Below are 20,893 nucleotides of genomic sequence, written 5' to 3'. Positions count from 1 at the left end.
ATTACTACTACTACTACTACTACTACTACTACTACTACTACTACTACTACTACTACTACTACTACTACTACTACTACTACTACTACTACTACTACACACACACACACCCTTACTACACATTACTGGTACCCAGTCGTTATAACAGCTCGCTTAATTCCGAAGCCGCGACGACAATCTCCGTCGCTGCGACAATGTCGTTTAACATGCAATACTGTACAGATCACACAGTCTGGTTCTCTATACTATTGCATGTGTCGAATGGCAGGCATCATAATCTGACAATACTCGAGCTGTGCATAGTCCAAAGATTAGATGATACGGAATGCCCCCCCATGTTGTGGGAATCTCTACACTCTACTCGTACATGCCAGACTGCAAGACTGCGCACCACCACCACCGTAGTCATATATATACGTACACGATACAGATTACTGGTGACTCATCATCGCTTCCCCCCCTCTGTTACTCACGTGTACGTACGTACACATACGATCGGACCCTATCCCATATATACAACTTTTCACTCCATATACAGTTTTTATTTGTTTGGTTTTAATTCTTTTAATTTTTTTTAATTTTTAATTTTTTAATTTTTCTTCTCCCACTCTACTCGTACATATACAACTCTTCGCCTCCCCCCCCCCTCTCCCTCTCTGCATGTGACGTGGTGCAGGATGATGCTCGTACGCACCACGACACACATTGACCTGTACTGTGTGATAATCGCCCTCCTTGGGGAAGATCAATCCGACGCCATCTTCCGACGCCCCGCGGTTCCGCAGAATCCAATCCCATTCCTTTCCCACCTATTGCTATCCACGCTATTATCGATTTATATAATATAAATTTTAAAAAAAAATATATACTATATATATATATATATCTTTGATTTTTCCCCCTCATTCTTCCTCCTCATGGCTCAGCTGATCGTGGGGGTCTTCACTTACGGGAATGATGAGGATGAACGTCTCCTGTCACACAGGGTCATGCCAACTCAGGACACAGACCCCATACTGGTCGTGTACACACACAAGTTCAAGTCTGACTGTCGAGAAAATGAAAGCTCTCTCTTCACATGCTAAACAACTATATCCTTAGGGGGGGTGTATAAGAGGTTAAGATATTACATGTCCAGCTGGACGAGTGAATTGCTTTTGATAGACAAGACAAGATGTGGAAAGAAAGAAGAAAAAGAAGTTGGAAAAGGAAGAAACGAAACAGCATGAAAGGCGTCAATCAAGATGAGGATGGGGGGGAAAACGCAGGCAGAAACAGAGAAGAGGCAAGAAAGAAAAGGAACGAAAGAAAGAGAACGAAAGAAAGACGAGAAAGAAAGAAGAGAGAGAGAGAAAGGGAAAAAAAATAGTACAGGTGAATCATTAAATACGCCATCAGCCGTGATTCTCGACTGAGTTGCTCATCATATGCTCAACCCCCCCTCCCCCCCCCCATCTCTCCCCTCCAAAACGCTGATCAGCATTACGAGTTCAGAGTCTTCATCATCATCTTCTCCTTGTTCCTGTCATTCACAAGAACACCCCGACTGTCAAACACCAACCTCATCGTAGCCACCACGCTATGGAAGCTGCTCGCCGCGCCGCGCTCCTGTGTGAACCTCACGATGCTGAGAGGCTGCTTCTTTCCGTGCTCGATGACTGTCATGATTTCCGCTGCAAATGATACTTCCTTCAGGTTGAGGTCTATCGACTGTCAGTACCCTGTCGTCGTAAGGGGGAGTGGAGGTAGAGAGGGGGGGAAGAGAGAGAGAGAGAGAGAGGGAGAGGGAAGAAGAAGAAGAGAAGAAATAACTCACAGTTCGGTGCTCCGACCCGAGCAAACACGATATTCCGATCCTTGTCGACCTGCACATCCCTGATGCCGTACCGTCTCCCCTCACGAAGCAGCTTGGCCACCTGCTTCCTTGCCTTCTTCCGCGACATCGTCATGCACAGATGCTCCGTTGCCGGCTTGACCCGGAACAGACGAGCCAGCCAGCTCTGCTTCACCTCAATGTTACGGCTGCTGTCGCTGGCACTCAGCTCGTTCCCTGGCCTCGTCCCCGACGCCGACGACGACGTCTTCTTGCGGTACAGCATCTTCCTCATCTCGAGGCTGCTGCTGCCAGGCTTCTGCGGCTGCTCGCCACCAGCCCACGCCGGCTTGCCGGCCGTCTTGCCCCCCCCTCCGGCACCGAGGGACGTGAACTTGCCGTCGGACGATGCGAGGTTCTTGCCCTTGAAGAATGGAAAGTTGAAGGCCTTCTTCCTGGGCGCCGTCGTCTCCGAGCTGTGGGTGCCCTCGCCGCCGCTGCTGCTGCTGCTGCCGCCGCCGTCGCCGTGGTGTGCTGCTTCGCCGCCCTCCTCGGCTTCCCCTTCGCCCTCTGACCCGACCAGTGTCGTCTGGTCGTGGGAGCCCTGGCTGTCCACCGTCGCCTTGGAGATGCGCTTGAACCAGGCCTTGCGCTTCATCGTGCTGTTCTGCGAGTCGTTGGAGCTACCCTTGTAGCTGCCTCCGTACTCGTGCTCCGACGTCGACGTCTGTCGGCTGATCGGTCCTTCGCCGTTGGCCAAGGCCGAAGACGGCTTCTTGCGAAGGTTGTTGAGCTTGGGCATCAGCGACCGGCTAGCAGCCGCTGCCGAGGGAGACTCGACCACGCGGATAGAGTTCTCCACCCGTGTCAGGTACTCCATGCCCTCGGCCTGGCCGTCGTCCTTGTTCTTGGGTGGCGTGTTGGGCGGCGCCGACACGATGCGCGCCTTGTCGCCGTTGCTCACCACGTTGACAGCCTTATCCTCGGTGATCGACGGCAGGCCCGCGAGCCTCCTGCGGCTCTGCGTCGGCACCGGTGCCGACACGACCCGCCGGTCGCCGACCGATACCGTCACCGCCAGGCGGGCAACCTGCTCGACGGGGACGTGGTCGTCGTCCATGTCATACGCCACATCCTCCATCGCGTCGACTGATGGGCTGTACAGCGTGCGGTCTGATGGCAGGCCCGGCAGCGGCCGCAGGTCCCAGGGCTTGGGCGTCGGCGCAGCCGCCTTGGGTGCGGGCCCGGAGCTGGCCCCGAGGTTGAACGCGAGCGGTGACTCCCCACGTTGCCTGCCGCCGCCCACGGAGTCGTCTTCGATCAGGGAGCTGCCAAAGGCTTCGTCACAGTCCTTGGCGATGTTGCTGCTGAAGTGCCGCAGCTCCTCCATGAACAGGGTGCTCGAGTCCTTGTTCACCACCCGGGCCGGTGCCCCCTTGGCCTTGGGGTAGTTGCCGTTGGCTTGCCGCTGTGGTTCCGGCGACTCGGAACGCGAGATCTCTTCTCGGGCCGCCTGATTCACCAGGAGCTGCGACGGGGACCGCCTCGTCGACCCTTGGCGAGCCGGAGTGGAAGAGCCGCCAGACTTCTTGCGCACGTGAGAAAAGTCCACGCCCCTCTTGTGTCGCAGGCTTGGGCGGGCGCGAGGTGTTCCGTGCCGGTTGCTCCGAAGAGACATCATCGACCCTCTTGACGGCGAGCGGCCGGTGTTTGATGACACCGACGTAGAACGTCCCCGCCGAGGGTTGGAGTTGCTGCGCCTGCGCGTGCTTTGAGAGCCGGCTTGGTCACGGTGGACTGTCACCTTGGTGTGGCCGTTCTGAGAGTCGTCAGGCTGCTGTGCCCGACTCTCCCTGTATGGGTCGTACCCTTGCGCGCCTTCAGTCTCGTTCTCCGCAGCATTGGAGATGACGGTGAAGCGTGACACAGAGCGGCCGTGGCCACCAGAACGCGGCTGTGAGAATTTGCGCGTCGATACGCGCTTCTTCCACGAAGCCGGCTTCAGGTGATGGTAGTCGCTCATTGAGGGAGATAGCTCAGGCTTGAAGTCCTCGAGCTGCTTATTACGGTAGTTGAACAGAAGCCAGTAGAAAGCCTTCTGATCGTTGGGCCTAGTTGAATGGACGGTAGTCAGTAGGTGATCAGCCGTAGTTGACAGTCTGTACCGGGGCTAACTCACTCCTCACATGTCAGCTTGAGAGCAAGGTCCTGCTCACTGAACATGTGCCACATGGACCGCAGCTGTCGGAGAAGCTGCGGGTCGATGTCTTGTCGCGGAACGGGTGTGTACTGGAACCCCTTGCGAATGTCTGGGGGCTGGCCATTGTTGTCACCGTAGTTGTCGAGATAGCTGTACTTTTGTACGAGGGGATGACGCCATATCTCGCGGAGTGTGATTCGGCGATCCGGGTTCACCTGGAGCATGCGGCGGATAAGGTCTTCGGCCTCTGGGCTGAGGCCCTTGGGCATCTCATAGTGACCCTTCTTGGTCTTGTTCATCATGACACGCAGGTCCGGGTCGTCAAAGGGGAGGTAAGCGGCAAGCATGGCGTATAGGATAACACCCAGACTCCAGATATCAGCCCTGTCGCCCTTGTACTGACGGTTCTTGAGGAGCTCTGGTGCGGCGTAATGAGGGCTTCCGCAGGCCGTGGCCAGCTGGTGAGTGTCTGTCTGGTGAAGGGCAGCCATGCCAAAGTCGGCAATCTTGATCTGCAGATCGGCGCTGATGAGGATATTCTCTGGCTTGAGGTCTCGGTGGCATATGTTGAACGAGTGGCAGTAGGTGATGGCGCTCATCATCTGGCGAAAGAAGTAGACGGTCACCTCTTCGGTCAATCTTCCTCGGGAGTTGATGAAGGTGAAGAGGTCGCCGTGGTCGATGAACTCCAGGATGAGGTAGCTGCAAGGTCCTAGTTAGCAATGTGCACGCGTACTTGAGCCGATAAGTAATGGAAGCAGAGTCACACTCACATCTCTGATCGGTTCTCCCAAATATCGTAGAGCTTCATGATGTGAGGATGCTCAATGAGCTTGAGGATGGCCACTTCTCGCTCGATGGCCATGGGCACACGCATCTCCCCGTCTGCCTGCTCCGGTAGGCTGCTGTCCCACTTGCTGAGGGCAGCCATACTGCTGTCCTGTACGAGGTAGGCCATTCGCCTGTTGACAATCTTGACGGCGGCGAGCTGGTTTGTGATGTTGTGGCGGCAGAGGCGGACGCGGGCGGACGAGCCTTTTCCCAGCGTCTTTCCAAGCTGCCATGGCCCGATGTGCGTCTTGTAGTTCTTCTTGCTCCTTCCACTCGACGTCGAGTCACACGATGCCTGGGAGAGGCGCTTAGAGTCATCCGATTCTTTGGGTGTCCTCATGACGGCCGGCGGGTTCGAGGCCAGAGGCGCTGTGACACGGATATCGGGTTGAGAGGCTACGCTATAATTGTAGTTGTATGCCTGGGTGTTGGCCTCGACATATCTAGCCTTGGGATCCTGGCCTGAGGGTCCGTAGGACGCGTTGATGCGATGCGTGGCTTCGGAAAGCGGCGAACGCGTCCTGGCTGATGAGACGTCGGTCATGGTTGCTTCCCGTGATTATAAAGGTGATGTAAGAAAAGGATATCAAAACATGGTACGCTGGAGGAACTAAGGCAGAATAAAGCAATCTAAGCGAGCGAGTGTCGACGCGTGAGTCTGGCGAGAGGTGGGAGGTTGATGTGCACGCTTTCGAGTATAAAGTGAAATGGTTGAACGAGTGAAGGTGGACGGTTGAACGAACGATGTCCGGTAGGTGAAAGCTGACAGATCGAACGAGTGTGGGAAGAGGCGAGAAGAAGAGGAATAAACGAACAGCAGTACCCAGAGAAAGTCGGCTTGGTAGTGGGTTGATAGCCGGGGAGGGTAGAGGGGCCAGGAGGGCGCAGAGAGTCAAGAGAGAGAGGCGAACTTCATTGGGAGGCAATATCAGAGGGTGTCAGAGCGGAAATGGAGGTGGGTTAAGCAAGGACAGTGAAAGGTCGACGATGGAATGCAATTGATCGCCTGGACCAAGACTGTCGGTCATGTTGCTCCTGGTGCTAAAAAAAAATTATGGAAAATAAAAAGTTGCCAAGATCCTGCAACACAGCTGCGCACCATCCTCACAATGGCAATTATGGTGGTGGTGGATTTCTGGCAAGTCAAGGGAGGGTGAGGTGGAACACGGCCGTCAACTGGTATCGACTCCACGCCCACAGTCAGTTCGCACCCCTGCTGCCTGTCAGCTGTATTGTTTCCTTTGCCAGTATTGGCAATGGTGCCGGATGCCAGACGAAGGGCATGCCAACTTGACGGTTGGTGGATGAGGCCTGCCTCCGACATTGCTGCATCGTATGCCTTCCTCAGGGTCGTCATCGATGGCAATTAGCTCACCACCATCGCCATCACCACCACTAACTGAAAGGCAGACCACACAGGATGGCGATGCAACTTTCAACAGCCATTTCTCAAGAAGCAGAGCGTGATCTGACTCCACGCAGCCATCTCGAGCCAAGTTGCATTCCACCCGTACGCCCACCGGGCTTCCGTCTCAGTCTTGGAGCCTCGACAAGGAAGCCTGGAATGTAACATGGGTAGGGACAGCTTTCCAGCTCGCCATGGATGAATATCAACAGTCATCTCCGTCATCCGATGGGGTGACTAGATTCCTGTCGCCGGAGTCTGCTCGTATGACAATGTATCAGTACCAAGTCGCAGCACCATCGACAGTCAATCGACAATCAATTGAGATGTCATCGTTTATTGTTTGGCAAACTTGGTGGACAATCATCATCAGGGGGAGGCAAAGACGGAGACAGATCAAGGCGTACAGTACAGTAAAGCCTATTGGCCCGTACTAGCACCTGATGGGCAAAATCGAGGGACACCGTCACTGTTAGGTCCGAGTTTCTTCGGTCTTGGGTTCGGCCGTCGATAGTTTCCCGTGCGCTTGTACCCCAAATAGCTGTTTGTTTTCTTTTCTTTCAACTAGCAGTAGAAAACACCCGGGAGGCCAAGTAGCCAGGGGCGGATGGGAGAGAAAGCAATGCTCCGGGAAATTGTTTAGCCAAGGGATAGTAAGGGAGGCTCCGAAGGAGGCAAAAGGAAGACAAGTGGACACAAGCCATGCTGGTGATAGACCAAGACAGTGGGTCGTCACGGCATTCCTCGCGTCGGATTTTCTGATGGCCTCGTGGCCCTTGTCCAATCTCCATTGATGTGTCGAGGAGTGGAGTTGTCCTAGATCTTCCTTCTTCAAAGGACCAAGGTGCGATCAGACGGGATTGATTGTTTAGTGCATACGTCGTCGTACGTCAATGTCGACGAATTACTGCAGACCAGCTAAGGGTAAGACTCGAGGCTGTGAAGGTTCCCAGACTCCAAGGCTCCAAGACCTCAAGACTCCATAGTTCGAGAGGGGGGGAGGAGAGAGGATGGGAAGAAGGAGGCAATGCACGTCTGATCAACGATCGCTTCTGCTGTTTGTCCCTCATTATCGGCTATAAACAGTTTAGTGCCAGCGACCGGAAATGGCAGGTACGACATTCGCCCACTCGCACCTTCCTTCTCTCATAATACTCCGATTCATAATATCAAGACCAAGTTTTATTACTCTCCAGCTTCTTCTCAATTCACCTCATAACATCATCACCGCTGTCTATGCGTACGACCACTACTCTGCTGCTACTTGTACCTTTTCACATTCAGGCCTTTTCAGGTCGCAACCTCGTACTGATTGCCAGAATGGTGACTTTTGACGTAGATTTCTTCGTATTCGATCCCGGCAAGCCGTATCATCGGCTCTGCAATGGAATTCTCTTCGTCGTCCCCCTGTTCCGGTGCCCATTGTCTATTGCTAGTCTTCTTTCTCGACAAACAGCTTACTTATCCGGGAACTGGTGCTTGTCTCCTCATTACCCCGTTCTAGACTGTTTTCTCTTACTACGACAGCCTATGCCTAGTAGTAAACAGCAAGCCCATGCTTCGAAGTCGTACTCATAGTAACCCGCAGCTCATCCCCCAGACCGCACGAGGCCGTGGATTGACTCCCCGCAAAAGAAGCCACTGCTCCGTCCATCCCAGAAACCGGGCACGGCGTTACTCATAGATCAGCGGTAGCATCACTTCCATTAGTAAGAAGTAGCACTGCTAGTAATAGTGTAACTACTCGTTCTGGTAGGAAAGTGGTCAATTTGCCCGCCTGCGGTACACTCTGCGTCAACGATGCTACCCTGCATACGCATATGCAAAAAACAGGTTTGGCTTTTTGCGCATCACTGTAGCGTATAGCAAGGATACGGACGCGTGAGAAAGTTGATGCCCTAGGTAAATATGACGCAGAGTATGACCCTAGAATGTGCTGAACGTAATATAGCTTGAATGTCCGTTTTTGGTTGCTCTTGATGTGTGTAGAGAGAATCTCATACATACAAATTATGCCAACGAGTGCACTTACCTGAGAATCTTGACCTCTTTGAAGACATCTCGAGATATATTACTCCGCAGCACAGTCACGACAATATACTCCATTGGAAAATCCGTTGTGAGGGGTTGACATCGAGATTCTCGAGTTCTATGTTTTCTCGGAGTAAACCTTATCTTTCAAAAACTTCACCTGAACCTTCAAGAAGAACCAGCGTAATTGGTTTAGTGGTAAAATTCTCCGTTGCCATCCGAGCAGCGTCGGGGAGCCCTGGGTTCGATTCCCAGATTACGCATGACTTTTTCTTTTTGTTTCCTTTCGTTTCTTTCTATTCTCATTTCTTTCTATTCTCATTTTTGCCTGGCATCTCATCAGTCGCACTTCGCTTCTGCTTCGGTGGAATCCATAACGACTTGAGCTGCTCTTCGCTTATGCGCCAGGTGCATCCGTAACTACCTGAGCTGTTCTCTTTCTCTAAAACCTGTCCTCTCCCTTCCTGCATGCATATGGGTATCGATTTCGACACGGGCCAATATCTCTTTGATTCATTGGCTCCAATATAATCTGTACTGCTGTCCTTGTGTCCTCACATCGTCCCAGTATTCCGTAGCCCCGCGCACCAGTTAAGCACCGTGAACCCACTCTATTCAATTTAGGGGCGACGCGCACCCAGACGCGTCCCTGATCAGCCCCTCGGCCGCATCTCACGTTTCGCAACACCAAGCGCAATCCGGATCTACAGAGCTATACCGATCACGCAGACCCGAACATACCCTTGCCTGGAACGCCTATATACATGCCCTATCTCGGGGGCTACCCCCCCATCTGCCGACGCTATGTCCTCGTCCTTTTCCCGCCGGCGAACGCGCGACCACCTCGGCTCGGACGACGATGACGGCAACACGACAGCATCATCTGGCGCCAATACACCGAATAAGCGCCCCCGCCTCAAGACCAACGGTGACGCTCCCGAGACAAATGGCTCGGTGCTCAATGACTTCTCGCCCGGCGCCATTGTGCGGGTGACGGTCGAGAACTTTGTGACGTACGAAAAGGCTGAATTCTTTCCCGGACCGAACCTGAACATGGTCATCGGCCCCAACGGCACGGGCAAGAGCTCGCTCGTGTGCGCGATATGCCTAGGGCTGGGCTACAGCCCGAAGCACCTCGGACGGGCCGGGTCGATCAAGGAGTTTGTCAAGCACGGCAAGGACACGGCGACCATTGAGATTGAGCTGTGCAAGCGGGAGCAGGACCGATCCAACCACGTGATTCGGGTGCAGATCCGACGAGAGCAGAACAACCAGAAGTGGTGGCTTAACGGGAAAGAGACGACGCACAAGACTATCCAGAACCTGATGCGCCAGCTCAAGATCCAGGTTGACAACCTGTGCCAGTTCCTGCCGCAGGACCGAGTCGTCGAGTTCGCCGCCAGCACCCCCATCGACCTGCTTCACGAGACGCTGCGCGCCGGCGCACCCGAGGAGATGCTCGTATGGCAGGGGCAACTTCAGGGCCTGCACAAGGATAAGAAGGAGCTCACGGCATCCATCGAGGCCGACTCGGACAGCCTCAAAAACCTAGAGAACCGCCAACAAGGATTGCAGGCGGACGTGGATAGAATCCGCGAACGAGAGGAGATCCAGACGAACGTCGAGAACCTCAGAGCGGCGCACCTCATGTGCCGCTACCAGGAGGCCCGCGAGGCCTTCAGGGCCGCAAAGGAGCGCAAAGCCAAGGCCCAGAGGTCGCTCAGGCGCTTGGAGAGCGAGAGCGGGCCCTCGCTCGAGGCCGTCAACCGCAAGCAGGAATACGCCAGGAAAGTGGGGAATCTGATCCCGGCCAGGAGGGCGATCGTCAAGGAAGCCGAGAGGAAATCTCAAAACCTGGCGGCGGCAATGATCACGGCCGCGGACCAAGTCAAGGAGTTCCAGGATAAGATCGATGCTGAGCGCACCGGGTTCGAAGCCAAGAAGAGAGAATTGGCGGGCATACGGGCCAAGATTACCAGTCTCCAGGCGGACCTGCAAAATCAACCGCCCGAGTTCAATGGTGGCGACTGGAACCAGAAGATTGTAAGCACAGAATATGCGGACGAGAATGATCTCGCTTGTTTGCATCGTCACGACGCAGCCGGCTAACGATGTGGACAGAGAGCTGAGGATCACATCAAGAGAGATCTGGAGTCGGAGCGAAGACAGCTCGAAGGCCAGATTCGCGACCTACGCGACAAGGGCAAGAGACTGAACGGACATTTGAACAGGATTGCCGAGGACATCGAATCCTTTGACACCTCTCAAGGTCAGCAGCTCGCCTTGATGAAGAGGAACTTTCCGGACCTAGCCAGGGGATGGGAGTGGATTCAGGAGCACCAGGACGAGTTTGAGCAGGAGGTCTTTGGCCCGCCCATGGTGAGCTGCTCGATCAAGGATGAGAGATACTCGGATCAGGTGCAGTCACTGCTCCAGAACGACGACTTCTCGTGCTTCACGGTCCAGACCAAGAACGACTACAAGAAGCTGTCAAACCAGCTGTACAAGGTCATGAGCTTGTCCGTAGTCATCAGGAGCTGTGCCCACTCTCTCGGCTCGTTCAAGCCGCCCGTCGGACCTGATCAAGTGCGGGAGCTGGGTCTCGACGGCTTCGCCATCGACTTCCTCGAGGGTCCTCCTACGGTGCTGGCCATGTTCTGCGCCGAGAGGGGCCTCCACAGGTCGGGCGTGTCGCTCAGAGACCACGAAGACGCCCAGTACGAGAAGCTGGTGCACAGCGGCGTCGTTAGCCAGTGGGCCGCCGGCAAACAGTCCTACATGGTCCGCCGTCGTAAGGAGTACGGGCCCCAGGCCATGACGACGGTGACCAAGAACATCGGGCGCGGCCGCTTCTGGACGTCGCAGCCCGTCGATACGCAGGAGAAGGTCGAGATGAAGAAGCGTGAGGCTGAGCTCAAGGGCGAGCACGCAATGCTCAAGCAGGAGCACGATGCTCTGGTTGGGAAGCGCACCGACATCGACACGCGGATGGCGGAGATTGATGACAAGATTGTAGGTCAACTCGGGCGGGCGCCAACCCACCGAATGCAATCCCCATGTCTGCTAACAATGGCTTTGTTTTTCTCACTCTACAGGACCGTCTTAAACAAGAGAAGAGTGCTCTGCAAAGGGACTACCAGAGGTGGCAGTCCCTGCCAGAGAAGATCGGTAAGCTCCTCCGACCCCCCCCCCTCTCCTAGTTGGTGGGAAAAGATGACGGCTAACGGCAGCAGAATCCGAGATGAACCGCAAGGCTCGTCACGAGACGAGCATGCGGCAGATCCGCAAGGTGACGACAGACCTGCAGTACGAGTGGGACAGGGCGGCAGTGCGGCGAGCTGAGGCGGTGATGCGGCACGCGTCGTCGCTCGAGGCCATCTCTTCGGCCCACCGGTCTCTCGTGGAGGCGCAGCTGTGGCACCTAGAGGCCGAGTCGGACATTGAGGGGCTCAAGCGACGCAACGCGCACATCATGTCGCAGCTGGAGGAGGAGCGGCGGATCGTGGTGGAGGCGACGGCGGCGTCGGACGAGGCCAAGGAGCGCGGTCAGCAGCTGGGCAACGAGACGCGGGCCATCATGGAGCCGCACGACGAGGCGTGGCGCGCCGTCATCACCAGCAGCTGCGAGGGCAAGACGGCCGACGAGGTGCACATGGAGATGGAGGCCGAGGAGGCCAAGCTGGAGCTGGTGCACGCCGCCAACCCCAACGTCCTGCGCGAGTTCGACCGTCGGGCCGGCGAGATGGACCGCCTCGCGCGCAAGATCGAGGGTTCTCGAGAAAAACTGGAGCGTCTGGACCTCGAGATCGGCAACCTCATGGCCCGGTGGGAGCCGGGACTGGACCGTCTCGTGTCCAAGATCAACGACGCCTTTGCCTATAACTTTGAGCAGATTAACTGTGCGGGGGAGGTCCGGGTGCACAAGGATGATGATTTTGACCTGTGGGCCTTGGATATCATGGTCAAGTTTCGGTGTGTTTCTCTTCTTGTCGTCTCTCATTACCCTCAAACCTATCACTCCCCCCTCCCCCTTTCCATCACCCGTCCACCACCCTTCTTGCCCTTTACGCATCAAGGGTATCTTTTTTTTTTCCAGAAAAAAAAACATAAAAACTGACAGAAGTGAACAGCGAGAGCGAACAGCTCCAACAGCTCAATGCCCACCGTCAATCCGGCGGAGAGCGGGCCGTCTCGACAATCTTCTACCTAATGGCCCTCCAATCCATGGCCCAGTCCCCCTTCCGCGTCGTCGACGAGATCAACCAAGGCATGGACCCCCGCAACGAGCGAATGGTGCACGAGCGCATGGTGGAGATTGCCTGTCGGGAGCACACGTCGCAGTACTTCCTCATCACGCCCAAGCTTCTCACCGGGTTGAGGTACGACCCCAAGATGAGGGTACTGTGCATCGCCAGCGGGGAGCATATGCCCCGTGAGGGTAGCAAGCTCGATTTCAAGAGGTGTCTACGCATTCAGAAGAGTCTCAAGAAGCGCGTGAGGTAGAAAACATTTCATGTGTGTATCGTATAAATGAATATTCATCTTCCATATTATTTTCTTTTCAATACGCGAATGAGAAATCAATCCCCCCCCTCCCCCCCCTCCCTCCCTCTATCTCTCTCTCTCCCTCTCTCGTCACATCTCATATTTGACAGAAAAAAAAGAGGAACACCAAAAAGAGTCAAGAAAATACACGCTCGCACAATTGGAGCTCAAAATACAATAATAATAATAGTAGTGATAAGAGAGTAAGAGAGCTCTCCATCTGTACTCGGCCGAATGCATGATATCCGAGGAAAGGAAATGTGTGCATGTGTATATATAAAACAACACTGCCCAAAAATAAAGGAGAAAAGTAGAGAGAAAAAAGAAACGAAAAGAAAAAAGAAATTGAAGAGATGAAAATGGTGGGGGAAAAAAGAAGACATGAAGATGGTGTATAAAGAAAAAAAAATGAAGAAGGAAGAAAGATAACGCCCTGCTCAGCAAGGTTGGTTAACAAAACGAGAGTGATGGGACGATTACAGATGTACATGTTCCCAATACTCCAAAACTTCATGAGACAAGAGAAGAACGACAGGAGAGGAAGAGCTCATTTCAAAAGAGAGGGGAGGAAAAGAAGAGAGATGAAAGAGAAAGAAAAATGACGTTGCAAACCGGGTATAAAACAGAATGCTTCTCTCTCATCATGAACAGGGGAACAGGGGAGCAGGGGAGAGGGGAGGGGAGGGGGAGGGGGGACGGCATGGTCAAGAGGGGCAAGACAAGGGAGAAACATGAAAAGAAAAAGAGTACAAGACGAGGGCCAGACCAAGAACACAAAAGAGGCCACACAAGTCTAATGCCTCACAGCTGTCCTATCCTCAGTATCAAGCTTCCTCCTCCAATCGGCCAGACTCTCAGTCAGCATGCCCCCGTCGCCGACCCCCTTCCCCGGAGCGTGCGGCGACGCGGCGTCGACCTCAAAGTTGTGGCTGAGGCGGTAGTTCTTGTTGGTGGCCTCCCACTGGCTCCGCAGCGTCTCGAGCTCGCTGGCCAGGTTGTCGAGGGCGGCGCTGTTGCGGGCGTCCGGGGCGGGGCCGGTGCCGTTGCTGGTCATCAGGGCGGGGTTGTTGCCGCTGCTGTTGCCGTTGCTGCTGCCGGCCATGTCGAGATCGGGGCTCAGGCTGCGGGCACTGCCGATCTCACCCGTGCCGGAGCCGTTCAGGCCTAGACCCAGACCTAGACCTGCGCCGCCGCCGGGGACGGCGAGGTCGCTGGGGATCTGCCGGCTCTGGCGGCGGTACGTGTCCACCGAGTTCTCCACCTGGTCTAGCAGGAGGGACACCTTCTGCTCGGCGTCGCTGGCGCGCTGCTCCAGCTGCGCGTTCTCGCTGCGCAGGTGTTCCAGGTAGCTGAGCTGGTGCTGGAGGTTCTGCTGCGCCTCGTCGCCCAGGCGGGCCGCCTCGTCCCGCTGCCTGCTCACGGACGCGAGCTCGGCACGCAGGCCGTCGAGCTCCTTCTGCAGGCGCGAGGCCGTCGCGCTCAGCTCCGACCCGAGAGACTGCACCTTGCCCTGGAGGGACCTGCGCTCGACCTCCCACCCGGCCGCCGGTCCCGCGCTGCCGCCGGCGCGGTTCTCGAGCTCCTGAATCTCCGACTTGAGGGCGCCGTTCTCGGACTTGTACCGGTTCAGCTGCTCCTTGAGCTGCTTGAGCATCTGCTCCGTGCCCTTGACGTAGTGCACTGCCGACCGGTAGTCATTCTCCAGCAGCGCCAGCTTCTCGCGGTACATGGTCTCCGACTCCTGGTGCTGCACCGCGAACGCCTGCTTCGTCTCTTCGTGCGCCGCGTGCGAGCTGGCCAGCTGCGACTCGAGGTCGCGGAGCCGGCCCTGCTGCAGCTGGAGGTCGGGGGAGCTCGTCTGCGGGCTGCCCGCCAAGCCGCGCGCCCGCACCGCGCTGGTAGGGCTGATGCCGCGCTCGCTGAGGATGTCCTTGAGCGCGTTGTGCTGCACGGACATGGCGTTGGTCTCGAGCTGCTGCGCTGCCAACCTGTTCTTGAGCTCCGTGCTCGTCGCGTGCAGCGCCTGCGTGTCCCGCAGGGCCGACTGCAGCTGTCGCCTGATGGTGACGCCCTCACGGCTCGACTGCTCCTGGTACTGCTCCAGGCCGGCGATGCGCTCCTCGGCCGCCCGCAGCTTGTCGGCCGCGGCGTCGGCTTCCTGCTGGTACTTGCGCACCAGGGCGTTGGAAGCGGCCACCTGGTTCTGGAGGGCCACCAGGCGTTCGCTCTCCGCCTTGCCGCCGACGGGCTCGTCGCGGTTCGTGATCTGGCCGAGACCGGCCAGGACGGCCTCGCGGTGCGTCCTGGCTTCGTTGGCGTGCTTCTCAGCCGACTCTTCGGCATCGCGCAGCCTCTGCGTCGAGATGACGAGCTCCGCCGTCTGGGCCTCGTGCTCCGCCTTGAGGCTGGCAAGCTTGCTCTCGAGCTTCTCCCGGTGCGCGCGCTCCTCCTCGAGCTTGTTCTGCAGGTGCGTCCTGCCGTCCTCCGATGACGAGATGGCGGCACGCAGCGACGCGAACGTGTCGCTGTGCGTCTTGGAGTCGCCCACGGCCTCTTCGTACTTCCTGGCCATCTCGTCCCTCTCGGCCGAGGCGAGCGCCAGGGCGCTGACGGCGTCTGCCGACGAGACCATATTCTCCCGCGCCTCGCGCTGGACCGCGTGGAGCTCGGCCTTGAGACGCTCGACCTCGGTCGATGTCTGCTGCTTGTAGCTCTCAAGCTCTCCCATGCGCTTCTGCGCCGCGCGCATGGTGTCGTCGGCCAGCCTCCGGGCTCTCCTCTCGTTGTCGAGGTCGGCCCTGGCCTGCTCCAGCTGTGACTGGAGTCCCCTCTGCAGCTGGAGGGCCGACGACAGCTTCTTGCTCATCTCCTCGGCTCTCGAGCTGGCCTCGTCGCCGGCCAGGGCCCCGTCGGGAGAACCGTCTCCCTGGCGCGCGGCCAGCTTGGCCCTGGCGTAGACGGCCTCCTGTACGGCGGCGTCGCGCTGCTTCTCGACCTCGGCCATCTGCTTGGCGGCCGTCGCGGCCTGCTTGTCGATGGCGGCCTGCACGTTGGCCAGCTCGGACCGCATGGCGAGGAGGGCCTCGATCAGCGGGCGATCCTCGTCGTCAAACGTCTCGACCGGCTTTCCGTCCAGGGCAGAGCTCGAGGTGGGCGTCGACACGTAGCCTGCCTTCCTGGCGAGCTCCAGCTCGGACGCGTACCAGGCGTTCCTGTTGCGTGCCGAGTCGAGCTCCTTGAGGAGGACCACGGTCTGCGAGTTGCGGGCCGACGACCTCCTCGACATGGAGTTGCTGGCCTGGCGCGTTGGCTGTGGCGGCGACAGCGGGCGTTGGGGAGCCCTCGTGGTCGATTCCACGGAGCTGTCTACGGAGCCCTTGTTGCGGACTTGCCGAACCTCTTGTTTCGAGCCCGATCGGGGGACCTGGCCCGATGCCGCGGCTGACGCTGCCACGTACCCGGCCGCTGCGCCGTTGATCTGAACGCCGCTCGCTTCCGCATCCTGCGTAGCGTCGCCATTGGCTGGGGGGGTGGCGCCGGATCCGTTCTGGGGCGAAGGTCCTGATGAAGGTCCGCTTCGGTCGGATGACGGGCCACGAGCACGGTTCATGCCCGACGGCTCGCCGGGGCGTTGAGGGATGGGACCCGACGGGGGAGGGCCCGAGGAGGCCGGGGTAGACCGGGCTGCCATGGAGCTTTGAGGGCCCATCATTCCTTGAACGTTGCCGTCGATGCCACCGGGTGGCGGCGAGCGATGACCGTTGGGTGGGCTGGTAGGTGTACCGCCCATGAGGCGGCGTTGGTCGGACGGCCCCGAAGAGCCGTCGCGACTAGGAGCCGATCGAATCCCGTTGGCTGAATCTGTGCCACTAGTTCGCCTTCCGTGGCCCTGGTTGATCCTCGCGGCGTTGGCGATCTGCTGCTGCTGCTGCTGCTGCTGCTGCTGCTGCTGGCTGTCTGAGGGGTACCTGATCTTGGTCGTGTCCAGGACGTAAAGGATGCCGAGATCGTTGGCCGAGGAAGCGGCCGAGCTCGGCTCTCCTCCAAACGTGACAATGGACTTGCCGACAGTCGTCATGCTGTGACCGGAGCGAGGCGAAGGTGAGGGACCCATGTTCTGAAATGTGTACCAGCGGCGCGTGGGGAGGCGGAAGGCGGCGAGGTCGCCCAAGTCAGCACCTTCCTCTGTGCGGCCGCCGAAGATGTACATGACATCGTCGACGAGAGCGGCGGCGTGGCCCTCGCGAGGAGCAGGGATATATCCGATGCAGTCGAGCTGCGTCCACTTGTTGACGGTCGAATCGTAGCACCAGACGTCGTTGAACCATTTCAAACCATCGGTACCACCAAAGCTGAGACAAAAAAAAGGGTGGGGGTCAGATAAAAAAGAGCATCGTGGCGGTGGCACGGGCGCAGAACTTACAGGTACATCTTGTCATTATAGGACACCATCGAGTGGTTCGTGCGCGCAGGGGGCAGGTTGGGCGAGGCCTCTCCACGATGCAGCATCTCCCAGCGGTTGTTGGGCATCTGCAGCTGATTGAGATCGAATGCTGACATGTCGTTCATGAATTCGTTTTCGAACTGGCCACCAAAGACGAAGATTTTGGAGCCGAGAATGTTGAGGGAATGACCGTACCGGCCCGACGGACGAGGGCCGGCAGGGAGAGCGCGCGACCACTGTCGGGTGGCTGCGGCGACGGGTTAGCATGCTTGGTGCGGCAGGGGTGGCAGCGACGGTAGTGCAGGGGATGGGATGGTACGGACAGGTGTTGAGCAGGTAGAGGGTCTCGTCGAGGAAGTCGAGGTCGTCAATCTTGGAATCACCGCCGTAGACGATGAACGCGTTGCCGACGAGCAGACTGGCGTGACCTATCCTGGGCCCGGGGCCCTCGGCAGTGGTGGCCAGGGGGTAGCAGGCCATGGAGCCGCCGGCCTCGACCATCCACAGGTCGCCCTTGACGGTGGAGTTGTTGATCAGACCGCCCATCATGTAGATGTCACCCTCCTTGGAGGACATGGCATTGACGGCGGCGCCATAGCGAGGGAAGGGGCTGGGGTGCGAGGACGTATAGGTCGGTCTCCGCTGAGACCAGGGATACAGGGACGAGTTGGCTGTGCTGCTGCTGGTGCTGCTGCTGCTGCTGGCCAATTGCTGAGGACCGTTGCGGAACTGTGAAGAGCGTCTTGATGTCAGTAGCCGTCTGCGCGACAGAGGCAGGCGGTTTCAGAGGCAACTCACCGGCAGATCACTCGTAGGCTGCTGCTGAGGCTGCTGCTGCAGGGCCTGCTGCTGCAGGGCCTGCTGCTGGACCTGGTCGATGCTGGGTCCTCGACGCGGACTGTTGGGGGTATCGTTCTCGATCGAGTTCAAGCTTCCGGTCGGGGTTGCGCGATGGCCAGAGGCCTTCTCGTCCTTGGGCCCTCGGAGACTGTGGACGGATCCCTGGGAGCCGGGTGTGCCCTCGCGACTGGCTATGGAGCGTTCCTGGCTCTTCTTCGACTTGAAGAGGAATGCCATGATTGGCGATGGCCGCTCGGCGGCGGGAGCGGGTTGATTCGACTATATTCGAAGATTCGCTCTGCGATGGGCGCACGCAATATGGAAAAAAAAAAAGAGGCCGTACGTATGCGGCACACTGATGTCGACTGTCGATATGATCGGTGAGAGGGTTTCGAAGCCGTCTGTCGTCTGTCGTCACACAAAACGGTGGCGGTGGTGGGCGCGCCAGGGGAGGAGGAGTAAAAAGAATCCGAGAAAAAAAACCCCCCAGAAAAGAAAAAGAAAGAAAAAAACAAGGGACGAAAGAATGAGATTTGAAAGGAGAAAGTGCGTGTGTGTATGTGTGTGCTTGGTGGGATCGAAAGGAAAGGGCTGGGATGAGCGACGCGGCAGCAGCGTGCTTTGAGGCTCTGGTGTGGACAGGGAAGACCAACAAAGGGAGCGGGCAGAGGGGACCAGCGAAAGGGGAAGAGGGAAGACGACGAGAGAGAGAGAGAGAGACGGTGGTTTGGTCGAGTCTGGAGATGGCTGGTCGCACGGCGGGATGGATGGTTGGATTGGGGATTGGCGGGTGGAGAGGCCTGTCTGTCAGGGAGTCGGAGGTTGCAGGTCAGGGGGTGTCAAGGTCGATGTGGATGTGTGTGTGGGTGTGTGTGTGTGTGTGTGTGGGTGTGGGTGTGGGTGTGCGTACGGGCTCGTAATACCTGTGGTCTCTATCCGTCTGTACTCGTAGTCTCATAGTGCGGCAGCACTCCCGTACGTGCGTACTGGTGCATGCGTATAGTTAGTTATTTTATCGTCGACTGGTTTGGTGAAATTTCTGGTTAGTCGGGGTCTTGGGGTGGAGTGTGCTCAGTGCTCAGGCCAGATGGTCGGAGACAATGGATGGGCCTGATGATGAGCCTTGGGGGGCTGGGCCCACGCTCGTACGGTTAGCGGTGCAGTGATATTACCGTAACAGCACTGCAGATTAATCTGTGCTCGTATACCCACTACCTCTCTACCTGGCAGTGTTGGAATTCTGCTCTGCTGTGGTCATCGTGGATAGAGAGACAGAGAGAGACATGTGAAATCATATGGCAGCGGCTGCGATGATTTCAATTCTTCTTCAGAGCTCAAGAGACGGATGATGCCTGCCATTGCACAGTCCCTGTGCCATCCCCACGTACGTGTACGTGTACGAGCACAGGTATCATTACTGACTGATTATATACATACAGGCACGAAGTAATTGATATCACTACGAGTACCATGTGTCCGTAGAGCGATAGCATAAAATGGACCATGTGGCTTTTCATACAATGCAATTTTGTATATATATATATATATATATATATATTTTTTTTTTTTCAATATTTGATTTTTTTTTACTCCTACTGGACAGTACGGGTACCAGCTGCCTCAGCCTGCCGGTATAACGCTCGTATTCGCTGCAACGTGGAGTGACGTGCGACGTATTGCTTGCTGGCGGTGCAATGGTGCCCCTGATTTTATTACCGGTCCGCCCATATTCGTGGTATTACGGAGTACGGACTAGTCTAGTGGCAGTTCACGCAGGTAGCCTGACTCCTCTACTGGCCGGCTCTGCCTTGGTTCTGCGGGCTCTCTCAAGGGGGGGCTCGGCGCGTCGCACTCTTACAGCGGCGTTCACCACCTCGAGCCCACTACGAGTGTCTGTACCTAGGCGAGCCAGCACACTTATCCGGCATTACAGTGGCATCTGGCCGCGGTGATGGTGGTGGTGGTGACGCTTGAGATGGGTGACCGACCAACGAAATGCTCGCGACTCCTGGTCAGGGGTGGCCATCCGGTCCCCATCCGGCCTCTCTGGAAGCCAATCATGGGAGCGTCTCGACAGGGAGGGGAGGGGCCGAAGTCATTGCTGTCTGTCCTTCCAGTGCCCACCCCTCTTCAACCCTCATCTGATATATGTACTCGTACATGCACAATAATGCATATGGGGGGTGTTTTTTCCCCCCCTCTTCCCCTTCTTTTTCTATCACCAGGGGTTTTGTGGTGGTGGAATGCGTTCTGCGGGATGCGCTCGGAGGAATGTATAATTTGCTTTGGGGGTGAGGGTGGTGTTGGCAGTTGATCTCTCTGTACCTACGAGGTGCTACTCCGGGGCCCCTAGACTCTAGTACCAATCGGCAATAGCGCCTGGCGGTGCTCTCAGGTAGCAGCAGACGACTATATCAGGACAGCGGCTGTTACCCGTACTCGCAATCCATCCGTACAGTTGAGATGCTGCTAATTAACGGAAACGATGCTATAAGACCGCAAGACATGCTCGGGCGGCTCATGGCCCATCACCTGGAGACCAGACACTCGACGACCGTCCTTGGAGGACTGGAATGCCCCCCCCCGCGAACCGTGACGGAGTCCCACTACTTCCTGCCAGGGGGGCTGGCGAGGCTGGGAGCAGGAGGCTGGTGGTGGTCGCTGTGCTGGGTCTACCATACCTATTATCTATGAGCACATAGTAGAGTACATACGAGTATACCTGTTCGTGCATGTATTCATGATGCTTGCAAGTCAGCAACAGCCTGCGATGTGTATTCATACTCC

At 56.9% G+C, this 20,893-nt stretch overlaps 3 protein-coding genes across 3 annotated transcripts; 1 reads left to right on the top strand and 2 right to left on the bottom strand.

Annotated features, from left to right (window-relative positions):
- Positions 1–1,479: 1,479 nt before the first annotated feature.
- Positions 1,480–5,385, bottom strand: GMORB2_5301 (Protein tyrosine kinase; the record flags this gene model as incomplete). Its single annotated transcript, XM_035467275.1, has 3 exons — positions 1,480–1,700; positions 1,814–3,921; positions 4,784–5,385. 3 exons carry the CDS (start codon positions 5,383–5,385, stop codon positions 1,480–1,482), a joined length of 2,931 nt encoding a protein of 976 aa, XP_035323287.1.
- Positions 5,386–9,081: 3,696 nt separating this feature from the next.
- GMORB2_5300 (Chromosome segregation ATPase) lies at positions 9,082–12,780 on the top strand (the record flags this gene model as incomplete). The annotated part of the gene is made up of 4 exons (XM_035467274.1): positions 9,082–10,320; positions 10,399–11,289; positions 11,519–12,249; positions 12,408–12,780. 4 exons carry the CDS (start codon positions 9,082–9,084, stop codon positions 12,778–12,780), a joined length of 3,234 nt encoding a protein of 1,077 aa, XP_035323286.1.
- An 835-nt stretch (positions 12,781–13,615) lies between these two features.
- GMORB2_5299 (Kelch motif) lies at positions 13,616–18,343 on the bottom strand (the record flags this gene model as incomplete). Its single annotated transcript, XM_035467273.1, has 6 exons — positions 13,616–14,659; positions 14,714–16,120; positions 16,193–17,174; positions 17,246–17,513; positions 17,590–17,995; positions 18,065–18,343. The coding sequence occupies 6 exons, from the start codon at positions 18,341–18,343 to the stop codon at positions 13,616–13,618; spliced, it is 4,386 nt and encodes a 1,461-aa protein (XP_035323285.1).
- Between the last annotated feature and the right edge of the window lie 2,550 nt (positions 18,344–20,893).

Source organism: Geosmithia morbida (genome assembly GCF_012550715.1).
Source record: "Geosmithia morbida isolate 1262 chromosome Unknown scaffold_3, whole genome shotgun sequence".
NCBI classification, from domain to species: domain Eukaryota; kingdom Fungi; phylum Ascomycota; class Sordariomycetes; order Hypocreales; family Bionectriaceae; genus Geosmithia; species Geosmithia morbida.
The sequence above is the reverse complement of the archived record's forward strand: the minus strand, read 5'-3'. Positions and strand labels throughout refer to the sequence as shown.